The 10,470-nt window shown below is 39.8% G+C and overlaps 4 protein-coding genes across 6 annotated transcripts; 1 reads left to right on the top strand and 3 right to left on the bottom strand.

The window, feature by feature from the left end:
- Window position 1: 1 nt before the first annotated feature.
- LOC127256168 (2-methylene-furan-3-one reductase-like) lies at window positions 2-1,621 on the bottom strand. Of its 2 annotated transcripts, none has more exons than XM_051282135.1 (4): window positions 1,468-1,615; window positions 1,163-1,339; window positions 606-1,092; window positions 2-531 (listed from the first exon to the last, which is right to left on the bottom strand). In XM_051282135.1, exons 2-4 carry the CDS (start codon window positions 1,334-1,336, stop codon window positions 191-193), a joined length of 1,002 nt encoding a protein of 333 aa, XP_051138092.1. In that variant the 5' UTR covers window positions 1,337-1,339; window positions 1,468-1,615; the 3' UTR covers window positions 2-190. The 2 variants fall into 2 exon arrangements, with proteins under 2 accessions (XP_051138092.1, XP_051138017.1); XM_051282060.1 differs by having other exon boundaries at window positions 3-531; window positions 1,163-1,381; window positions 1,468-1,621.
- Window positions 1,622-1,637: 16 nt separating this feature from the next.
- On the top strand, window positions 1,638-3,670 carry LOC127256281 (serine/threonine-protein kinase Aurora-3). The gene is made up of 7 exons (XM_051282242.1): window positions 1,638-1,768; window positions 1,877-2,021; window positions 2,101-2,343; window positions 2,511-2,606; window positions 3,018-3,232; window positions 3,327-3,399; window positions 3,497-3,670. Exons 1-7 carry the CDS (start codon window positions 1,746-1,748, stop codon window positions 3,623-3,625), a joined length of 924 nt encoding a protein of 307 aa, XP_051138199.1. The 5' UTR covers window positions 1,638-1,745; the 3' UTR covers window positions 3,626-3,670.
- A 58-nt stretch (window positions 3,671-3,728) lies between these two features.
- Window positions 3,729-6,000, bottom strand: LOC127256027 (growth-regulating factor 9-like). Of its 2 annotated transcripts, none has more exons than XM_051281950.1 (4): window positions 5,668-6,000; window positions 5,272-5,526; window positions 4,299-4,949; window positions 3,729-4,223 (listed from the first exon to the last, which is right to left on the bottom strand). In XM_051281950.1, the coding sequence occupies exons 1-4, from the start codon at window positions 5,720-5,722 to the stop codon at window positions 3,877-3,879; spliced, it is 1,308 nt and encodes a 435-aa protein (XP_051137907.1). In that variant the 5' UTR covers window positions 5,723-6,000; the 3' UTR covers window positions 3,729-3,876. The 2 variants fall into 2 exon arrangements, with proteins under 2 accessions (XP_051137907.1, XP_051137846.1); XM_051281889.1 differs by having other exon boundaries at window positions 3,729-4,229; window positions 5,668-5,988.
- Window positions 6,001-7,836: 1,836 nt separating this feature from the next.
- On the bottom strand, window positions 7,837-9,840 carry LOC127245365 (malonyl-coenzyme:anthocyanin 5-O-glucoside-6'''-O-malonyltransferase-like). The gene has a single exon (XM_051266200.1). The coding sequence runs from the start codon at window positions 9,719-9,721 to the stop codon at window positions 8,321-8,323; it is 1,401 nt and encodes a 466-aa protein (XP_051122157.1). The 5' UTR covers window positions 9,722-9,840; the 3' UTR covers window positions 7,837-8,320.
- Between the last annotated feature and the right edge of the window lie 630 nt (window positions 9,841-10,470).

Raw genomic sequence — 10,470 nt, 5'->3', positions numbered from 1 at the left:
TGCACCATTCTATGTATAAAAAGACTTTGTCATGTTCATTCAGAAAGCTGCTAGTAATAACATACACCATGTACACAAGGAAAGGATTGTTTAGTAGAAGCTTTTGTGTAAATTCCATGAACTTTCAAGTTCTGTGATCAAATACAGATTGGGAGTATAATTTATGTCTCAAATTTGAATTTTTCAGACATTACTTCTTGTTTGGACAGCCACCATCCTCTACAGTGTTGCAAAATCCACCAACACTGCTGTTTTTCCATGAAAATGGAAAACTGGATATGACAATCTTTCCCCTGGCTCTCCCTGTTTCCAAATACCCAAAAGCCCTTATAACATCCCACACTGGAAATGGCCCTTTGGGATCAATCACTGCCTTCACTTTCCCATTCTCCAAACATGGCCTAATCTTCTCCAAGATTTCCCCTGAAACAGTCAGCCCTGAGTGTCTGGCTCTTGCATTTGACGGCGGCCATGTAATGTCGATCACCGGGGCACTCTCCTTAGCCACCACACACGACTCCCTCGAGTCACCTGAAAGAAAGCGTCGAAAGCAGCAGATGGATATATAAAAAACCGAGCACACGGTTATAGTTCAGTGTTGTTACCAATGGTGTCATACACGAGATCGTATTTCTCCACAACTTCCTCGTATCTTATTTTCGTGTAATCCACGACGTAGTCTGCTCCCAAACTCTTCACAAACTCCACCTTCTTCGTGCTCGTTGTGGCCGCGACCTTAGAAGCTTTGTAGACATGCTTGGCTAGCTGAACCACCAACGTTCCAACGCCGCCAGCCCCTCCGACCACAAAGACTGACTGCCCTTGTCTGAAATCTGCAACCCTGAATCCTTCAATAGCTGTCTGAATTGCCAGGGGCAAACTAGCCGCTTCCTCGAACGACAGGTTTCTTGGCTTCGTCGCCACCAAATCTTCCTCCACGACAATGAACTCAGCCAAGGTTCCGAGCCATTTGAGACCATCTTGTGCACTGAAATCATGGATGCTTCCATAGACTTCATCGCCTACATCGAATTTCAAAACCTCGCCCCCCTTCGCCACCACCACTCCAGCCATGTCGCAGCCCGGAACAACCTGTCAGAAACGGTTATCATGATCAGACCTGTACATATATCTTAACATTCATTACTAATAGAGTACTCACTGGAAGATCCAGACAGGCCACCAGATTCCATCGAAGCTTGACGTCGAATGGATTCAACGCCGCAGCATGGACTCGGATTAGCAGCTGATTAGCCTTAGGAGAAGGGATTGGAATGTCTTCAAGCTTGAGGACTTCCTTGGGGCCATGCTCTTCATACAACCAAGCCTTCTGCATCTTCTGCCAATCAAGCTGCAGCTCAGCTCACAGATTGGTATGAATCTTGAAAGGGGGATGAAAGAAAAGAAACTTTAATTAAGAATGAAGAACAGACAAGGTTAGTTAACAGAGACACTTAATAAAGTTACCTGTCATTATATATGCCAAAATCATATCTTCTCTGATTATGATTCCATAAATGATTGATTCATTCATTATTCATATTGGAGTGGTTGTGCTGTTTCCCTCTGCTTTGATGATGAGGATGGCGATGGCGGTGACGATGCCAAGTTTCTCTTGAGGTGGATGGGCCATGGCGACATTGTTCTTATCTAACAGTAGGCAGCTTTCTAAGCTGAGAAGAAGAACTAGCCACTAGGAATGAAGATCCAATCACTTTTCGGGTCCGGGTCCGGATCCGGGTTTGATGGATCGGAGGCCCGGTTTCTGGTTTGAACGTTAAATATAGATTGTTTGAATTTTGAAATATGGCTGAGTCGGTTTCCCCCAAAATTCTAAATTCCGATTCCGAATTAGACCTAATTCGCAAAATCACAGGAAATTCATGTCTGCTCACCCACCACGGCCTCCCGAACCGGCTCCGAGGATCTCCACGAAGCAGTGGTCGATTGATGATTTCGAGATCGGGAAGCCGCTTGGGAAGGGGAAATTCGGGCGAGTGTACCTCGCCCGCGAGATTAAGGCATGCTTCCTCATATCGTTTCGAGCTGTGTTTTGCGCTGGAAAGTCTGAATCTTTTGTTTTTTCTTGTGTTTTGGTAGAGTAAGTATGTAGTGGCGTTGAAGGTGATATTCAAGCAGCAAATCGAGAAGTACAGATTGCACCACCAGTTGCGGAGAGAAATGGAGATCCAAACAGACCTCCGGCACCCCAATGTTCTGAGGCTGTTCGGGTGGTTTCACGACGCTACGCGGATTTTCTTAATTTTGGAGTACGCACATGGTGGTGAGCTCTACAAAGAACTCAGCAAATCTCATCGTTTCTCCGAAAGACAAGCCGCCACAGTAACTCCCGCTTTTCCCTGTGTTTGTTTATGCTTCTGCAGTCCTTGTCTCAACGCGTTCTAACGCTGTTTGCTACTGCATCTGTTAAAAATTTCTTGAGTTGCATTTCGTATTTGATTTATGAACTGACTAATTTTGAATGGTGAATTCTTTGTCTTGAAAATTAGTACATAGCAAGCCTCGCGCAGGCTCTGGCGTATTGTCACGGGAAGCATGTGATTCATAGAGACATCAAGCCAGAAAATTTGTTACTGGATCATGAGGTAGTTTGTCAGTTCTTCATCTGTGTGAATTCTTATTGAGCCTCAGTCCATTGAAAAGACCTGTTTATATAGATTTACATTTCGGAGCAAAAATTTCAATCCTCGAATTTTATCACTCATTTATCTGCTGCAATTACTATGAATCCAACCTAGCTGAGGTTCTTAATTGAACAGCTAACAAGACTATTATAAATGATAATAGTAGCTGCCACAGTTATTGCTAAAATTTCCTCAGGGGGCAATTATTGGCTTGTTAGGTGAAATTTCATTGTTCATCTGTCATGAACTATGTGAATAATACATGTAACTGAGCCATAAATATTAAGGGTGACGAGTTATGTGATGAAAACAAAAGAAATTTGCTGTCCAAGCTCTTGAAAAGAGCAGTTACAATTTATTCTTTACATATAGGGTCGGCTTAAAATTGCAGACTTTGGTTGGTCTGTACAATCTGAAAGCAAAAGACGCACTATGTGTGGAACTTTGGACTATCTAGCTCCAGAAATGGTGGAGAACAAAGAACATGACTACTCAGTGGATAATTGGACATTGGGTGTACTGTGCTATGAGTTTTTGTATGGTGTTCCTCCATTTGAGGCTGAAAGCCAAAGAGACACATTTAGAAGGTAAGAAGTAATGTTACATTGTCATCAACTCTTATACTTCATGTACCACATTATTGAATCACAATCTAATAATGTTCTGCATTTTGCCATACAGAATTATGAAGGTTGACTTGAGTTTTCCTTCCAAACCTGCTGTTTCTACAGAAGCTAAAAATCTCATTAGCCAGGTTACACATTATACTAGATTTTACCATTCTGGAATGTTGTTGGGAAAAAATAAATAAATTATTTCTTAGACACATAATTGCCTGTCCCTTTGTGCAGCTTCTTGTGAAGGATTCCTCCAAAAGGTTGTCTTTACAAAAGATCATGGAACATCCTTGGATAGTTCAGAATGCTGACCCCATGGGCAGCTGCTCCAAATTGCATAATACAAATCCCTTTTCTAACTAAATTCTTGTGACATTTACTAGGTATTGTATCTTTAATTGCTAAATTTCTCAAGTCTTGATTTAGGATTTCATCCCATGTAAGAACTGGTGCATCTAATAGACAATAGTACAGTTATTGACAACAGGATATTGCAAGTCATATTAACCACATCTGCCCACACAAAAGTTACATTTAAGCTATAGTTGCTGATTCTCATATTTAGGCCAACCTCCACAACTCAATGTGACTTCTAAATTACATGTAATAATCAATTACCCCTTTTGCTGTTTAAGACAGAAGCTAACATGTTCGTCGGTGACGGTAGTGGCGTCGCTGGAGCTCGCAGAGTTATTGGCAGTTGTACACTGAGGGCTCGCCGGCGTTGTGTTCAAATTGATGTGATCTCCGGTATGACGCCGTGCATTGCTTCCAGAAACGCCTCGAGCAGACTCCGGATTCAACATGATCCTTTTGGCCCCTCTATGCATGTGTGATTCGCAATACTTCTGGCCCGGAATTGTGTCTCGACGGCATTGCCATTTCTTGCCATCCGTCCTCCGGCATCGCTGCAGCTGTTCAGTTTCCGCAACCTTGCTGTCCAAATTAAGACCAACTTTTCCTACAACTATGAAGATCAAACTCAGTACACAACAAAACTTTATAACATAATTCATTCGGCGTTTAGTTAGCAAACCTGCGCCGGGCTGAAGAACACTCTTGGGGGACAACCCAAATACAGGGGCGACGAATCCATGGTAGCTGTTTCTAGCCACGCTTTGCTTTCTTCGGCTACTCTTGGCAGGATTTACATTCCCTAATCCGGACTTCTCGCCATCAGTATAATCATCAGATCCATTGTTTCCCAAATTCACAGAACTCTTCAAAGCACGATTGCCACTGCCATTGTCATTGTTCGTCGTCTTAATTTCCAAACTCAGAATTGTATCGTCGTGCCTTTTCTCATCGATTACTGGAATGCCATTGGTTCTGCATTGCACGGCTGCATCTGGATTGCTGTCGCGCTTGTTGCTAACATCGCATTTATTATCGATGGTGATTGTGGCCGGAGCAATCTCCGGTGGCGGCGGCGGCATCGGAGAATCATTGGGCGGGCAGTTATTGTGATTGGATTTGGCAACACGTTGAGTAGTAGGGGTAGGGGTAGGAGTAGGTTCCACATGCTTTCTTGAACCTTGACGGCCGCGGTGCACGTGACGCTCACAGTACTTCTGGCCGGGGACTACACTCCGGCCGCACCGCCACTTCCGGCCGTCGGTCCTCCGGCACCTTCCCGGCTCAAAATCCATCTTCGCAGGTTGATCACAGTTCTGAGGATTCATAAAACCTATTGACCCAATCCAAATCAACACCAAAAAATCACAAGTACACAATATCATTCAATATATTGATCGACATATATCTATGAAAACATTAATTCAATCAAGAACACAAATGATGATAGTCTCGAAAAAGAAGAACCTTTGTTGATTGCTATACAAATAAAGAGAGTATTTCACAAAAGAAGGATGAAAAAAATTGAATCTTTTGCTCAAAAAAGCCATTTTTATCAAAACTAAAACACGAAAAAGTGCCCAGAAAGCAAAAACTCATAAGAATCCCATGAGCATATATCATCATCTGTATATATAGAGAGAGAGAGGGCTTACAGGTGGGGAAAAAGAGGGCAAAGGGCAGAGCAGGCAAACCACGAGCTATCCAATTGTAAACAAGGATTTGGTTGAAGAACTGATGAAACTGCAAGGCACTGAAACTGGGCTCCTTCTTCTTAGCTTCTCCAAATGATCTTCTACCATCCCTCTTCACATTATCGTCATTGTTATCGTTATCTCCATGTCCACTCCTCCCAATCCCCAGATCAAGATTGATCTCCGGCGCAGTAGCAGCAGCAGCAGCAGCGCAATCTTCCCAAATAACACATAAAAGAAAAACCCTTATATCAATCAAAACAACATTAAAACAAGACACGGTGCATTGATTTGTTTATTAAATAGTATTTGGGTGTGTGTTGCAGAAGCAGATGCAGTTGCAGAGCAGAGAGGAACCTGGAGGAGGAAGAGGTGCAAGTGCAGTGGTGGGGTTGAGTGGTTGGGAATGCATTGGCAATTAATTTAACATTTGATGGGCGGGGTGGGTGGGGCGAGGTGGGGTGGGGGTGGGTATTTTCTTCAATTCCGAGAGAGAAAAAAAAAGGCAGAGAAGAAGAAGATGAAGTGAATAGAGGAGAAGGAGATGGTGGTCAATTCAAACAGTAATGCTCTGAGAGTCTGACCTGCAGCAGCCTGTCTGAAAACCCCCCACTGTCGAAACAGGTGTAAAGCAATTCTGATTCTTTGTTTCTTTGATTATATAGAGAAAGAAAGAGAGATACAGAAATGGAGTATGTATTTCTTTTCTTTTCTTGTAGTTGTATGCATAATTAATAATGTGATAAATAAAGGCTGGTGAGATACAGATTACAGAGATGAATGATGTATGATGATGTACGTGAACTCAACAGAAATCAAGAAAAAGCCAAAATCAAACCGCCTAAAATTTGAGAACAAAAAAAAAAATTTAAATTAAAAGTTAAAATTTCATCACTCATTACGCGCATGCTGCCATTCTTACTGGCGTTGTGTGTGTAAGAGAGAAAGAGAAGAAAACAAAAATTGTTGAAGATGATTCAGCAGCAGTGGCTTTAAGTGTTTTGTCATGTCAGCTTTATTTTGGCACCAATTCAGTAGAGTCCTGCCACCTTCACTAAATTCCACTTTTGCCCATACTTTTCAACCTAAATTTTCACTTTGCCCCCCTCCTGTTTGTAAGTTGTGTTGGTCTCTGGTTTACATTTATTGATCCATTGCTATGCTAAAAAATGAATTGGGCCTTTGAGCCCATAAGATTTCGATGTTATGGCCCATCAGGCCCAAATGTGCAGTCGTATAGATAATAGATCCTTCTGGAATCGCTGCTAACAAAGAGACAAGGGAGTTTGTGGGAAAGTTGGCAGCTACTATCAGCAATAATTATTTGTTGGTTGGTTGGATATTTGGTGTCTGGTAAAATATAGAAAAAACACTAATTAAAAAAAAAAAAATTATTTATACTTATCTTTGGTATTTTTTAATACTCTTTTTCGTCCCAACAAAAATATATTATTTTATTATTTTTATCAGTTGTATTTAAAAATATTTATTTTTTATTGTAATAAAATAATCATATGTTAATAATTTTAATATTTTTATTATTTATATTTTTTATAAATTAATTGTATTTAGAATGATATATTTGTAATTTATATAAATTTAGTAGATGATATTTTAATAGTATATGTAATTATTTTGTCTATAATAAAAAATAAATAATATTTTTGAATATAGAAAAAATATTTTCAATTAGAACGGAGACAATAAAATATTATTATTTTTTTAATATCTTACAATAACTCAATCCGTTACTTTGAATTAAAACGAATAAAATGTTTTTTTTGTCACAAAATATCAAGTCAAATGTTATTTTAATATTTTCTCTATCCGGCTAAAAAGTATAAATATTCTTATCTTGGGACGTTGAAAAAGTAACAATTTCATTAAATATCTTATTTTTTCCACAAATATCTCTATTTTACGTCACTTTATTACTTTTATACCTAAAAAAGTAAAACAAAAATATCATTACACTATTTTTACCTATCCACATGTCCACTGTAATTAAAATATTATTATTTCTTAAACTCTGCAATAAAAATAAATGTATACTTTTTACTTGAACGGAGTATTAAAATTACCCCAAACTTTTTCTCAAACCAATAACACACCCTAAATCTCTTACACATGATCATTCACGGTGTATTTTTTTGGGGTTTAAATTTTGAATTAAGATTTGAATAGGAAATATTTTGAATTTCAATAGTTATATGATGTGATGTTTTGAATATAAAATTAATTTTTAATATAATATAAAAAATAAAAAATAAGTATTTGATTTGATATTTTTTTGAGAAAAAAATAAAATAAATAGTATATTTAAAATTCAATTCCCGGACAAACACACCCTCAAATTCTCTTTATTTATATTTCTTTTTAACAAACAATTTTCTTTTATACTTATAATTTTTTCATTTTTTTTATAAAATTAATATATACTAATAAGAAATATTTTTTTATTAATATTATATAAAATTTTATATTTTAAACTAACATTCCTATGGTATATATTTTATTAAAATATAATTTTTAAATATTTAAATATCTATTATTTTTAAAAAAAAAATACACACACGTACAAGAAAATCACCCATAAATAGAAAAAAGCAGCAAATCCTATCGGCGGGGATGCATTTTCTTATCTGCACTCATTTTCCGGCGTAGAAGACCTCCGCAAACGAGTCAATTTTTTTCTCCGGCAAAGAATGCATCTTCCAGACGTCCCACGGCGGCGAAAAATTAACCCATGGTCTCCGGGACGGCAATTCAGGCATGCCTGAATAAGTTTCCCGGCACGATGAAGGTAACGCCGGCCGAAAAGAGATTCCCTGAAATTCTATACACTGGTTAATTTCCAGGACGTTTCAGGTGGATTTGGATTGAAGAACTGCCATGGAAGAATCTGCTCCGCCGCATCCCCGGCGGCGCTGCAATGCCGGAAAACAATGATACATATATATATAAGTACTATTTACTACTATTTTTTTTATATTATATTAAATAATAATAATTAATTCAATAGGGAAGGGAATACGGCGGCGAAAGCCTCCATATTCGTCTTGGACATTGATAAGCCGATCTCCAAGCCGCCGTCGAATTCTCTGGATTTGCAGAGTGACATCGATCTCTCGCCGTCGATGGCCACCGCTTCATACTTCTTCGGTTTTCCCCACCCAAAGTCGGCGTCGTAGAGGTCGAATCTCGGCGAGCCGGCGACCCCAAGCGCGCGTTTTCCGATGATCCCGCCGAATCTCGCTAACCACTCCTCCGCGTCCTTCAACAACTCATCCTCCTTGTTCACCTTCTTCTGGATTAACTCTCCGATCAGCTCCACCGCGATCAGAAACCCTTGCTCTCCTTTCAACTCCGAGTGCGTCGATTCTGTCACGACGAGGCCGACGCAGTTGCCGAAATAGGCCGCCGGAATAGGCGGTTTCGTCCTTAGCCGCGCGTCGACGGCGAAGCCGAAGTACTCCACTTCGTCGTCTCCGACCGCCTCCCCTGCCTCCGCGGCGGATTTGGCAAAGCAACTCCAGACGTACGCGGTGGTGATTGTGAAAGATGAGAGGTGGATCAAATTAGGTTTGTTCGATTGAACCATACTTCTGAGCTTCTGAATATCCTCTCTTCTCAAAATAAACGTAGCTCGCACTCTGTTCGTCGGAAAATTCTCCGGCAGGACTTCGATCCTGAAATCCTTCATTTGATTCCATAAAATGTTCAACAGACGGCCAGAAGGATCACTAACCAGAGATCTATCATACACAGGGAGAAGCGGATGACGATCCTCCGAGAAGAACACGCCATCGTTCCCAACCCTAGCAATCAAGCTCCACGCCTTCAAAAATCCGACGATCGAGCTAGCATCGCCGGCAGTGTGACTATTATTAAATCCGAGGCAAATTCCAGCATCACGAAACAGAGTGATTTGCGCAGTGAACAGAGGACATGCCAGGAATCCAGATTCAGGTTCAGTCCTCGGAGGCGACAAATCAGTGAAGAAAGCGTGGAATTCATCGGCATCTCGGGGATAATTCTCCGTCAGGTAATCGAAATCCGAACTCTGACCATTATACTCCGCGACGGTGACCGGAACCGAGTCGCCGGGAGCATACCGGATATAAGGAATCCGGTCTGAGTTTTCTGGATAGATCAAATTCCCGGCGAGAGGATAGAAATGTTTGAGCGCCAGGGCGAGAGATTTTGTGAAACCTGGAACGATGTTTTCCTGGAAATGTGCTGTGGAAGATGGGAATTGGTAGAATAGGAGACGCTGGGTGGGGTGGAAGTGCAGCCATGGCAGGTCCAAATATGTGAGGTGCAGAATTTGCTCCGCCGCCGTGGGGCCGTGTGCCGGCGGTGAGACGAGACAGGTTTCCAGGACGGTGATGGATTTACGCACGGCGGCCATGGAATGGAACCTAGCAGCTCTGATCAGAACAGTTTCCTTATCGGATAAAGGTAAAACGAAAGGCTATGCAGACACAACAGGTATATGGAGGGACCAATTATTATTGTTTTAAAAAATATTTTTCAATTTATTATTTTTTTAATTTCTACACAATATATTAAGAAAAAAAAAAAAAATTGGTATCAATGTAATTAAAATAAAATAAAATAAAGTAAAATAACATATAATACATTGACTGATCATCCTCTCGAACCACCACTGTTGATCATCGCCTTGGTAAATTATTACTTTACCGACTAGCTGATCAAGCTAATAAGAAGAAAGCCCCTCCGACAAACATGAAAACTGTAGTTTTCAATTTATACTACAAGCTTATTCCTACAATATACACCATTACAATCTTGAAATGTTGATGAAATAAAAAAATAATCTTTTTTAACTTTTTTTTTGACTTTTTGTCTATTAATAAAATATACTATATATTATATATAGTATTAATGTGTATATATATATATATTATAGTTACTCCATCCCACCTACTATTATATATATATATATATTTTATAAAAAATGTACTGAGCAGATATGTTGTTCGATAAAACAAATTACAATAGACGAACTGACAGATAAACCTCTAAGACGACCTCAAGGTTATAAGTTCATTTCCTACACCACCAGATTATCCGTTGTAATGGATTCCACTAAAAATTTCCTTTGAGGTGAGATTATATTTTGGAGGGGAGGATTAA

The sequence above is a fragment of the Andrographis paniculata genome, unplaced genomic scaffold (assembly GCF_009805555.1).
Source record: "Andrographis paniculata isolate CXL003 unplaced genomic scaffold, ASM980555v1 Contig10END, whole genome shotgun sequence".
Taxonomy (NCBI): Eukaryota; Viridiplantae; Streptophyta; class Magnoliopsida; order Lamiales; family Acanthaceae; genus Andrographis; species Andrographis paniculata.
The sequence above is the reverse complement of the archived record's forward strand: the minus strand, read 5'-3'. Positions and strand labels throughout refer to the sequence as shown.

Bases quoted from the DNA above. Each gene is read 5' to 3' on its own strand.
- LOC127256168 (XM_051282060.1), bottom strand. From the start codon at position 1,336: ATGCAGAAGGCTTGGTTGTATGAAGAGCATGGCCCCAAGGAAGTCCTC. The intron at 1,093-1,162 runs GTGAGTACTCTA...CGTTTCTGACAG, and splicing joins TGGCCTGTCTGGATCTTCCA to GTTGTTCCGGGCTGCGACAT. The intron at 532-605 runs GTAACAACACTG...GCTTTCTTTCAG, and splicing joins TCTCGTGTATGACACCATTG to GTGACTCGAGGGAGTCGTGT.
- LOC127256281 (XM_051282242.1), top strand. From the start codon at position 1,746: ATGGATCGGAGGCCCGGTTTCTG. The intron at 2,022-2,100 runs GCATGCTTCCTC...GTGTTTTGGTAG, and splicing joins ACCTCGCCCGCGAGATTAAG to AGTAAGTATGTAGTGGCGTT. The intron at 3,233-3,326 runs GTAAGAAGTAAT...TTTGCCATACAG, and splicing joins CAAAGAGACACATTTAGAAG to AATTATGAAGGTTGACTTGA.
- LOC127256027 (XM_051281889.1), bottom strand. From the start codon at position 5,722: ATGCATTCCCAACCACTCAACCCCACCACTGCACTTGCACCTCTTCCT. The intron at 4,950-5,271 runs GTAAGCCCTCTC...TTGGGTCAATAG, and splicing joins TGCCCTCTTTTTCCCCACCT to GTTTTATGAATCCTCAGAAC. The intron at 4,230-4,298 runs GTTTGCTAACTA...TGATCTTCATAG, and splicing joins TGTTCTTCAGCCCGGCGCAG to TTGTAGGAAAAGTTGGTCTT.
- LOC127245365 (XM_051266200.1), bottom strand. From the start codon at position 9,721: ATGGCCGCCGTGCGTAAATCCATCACCGTCCTGGAAACCTGTCTCGTC.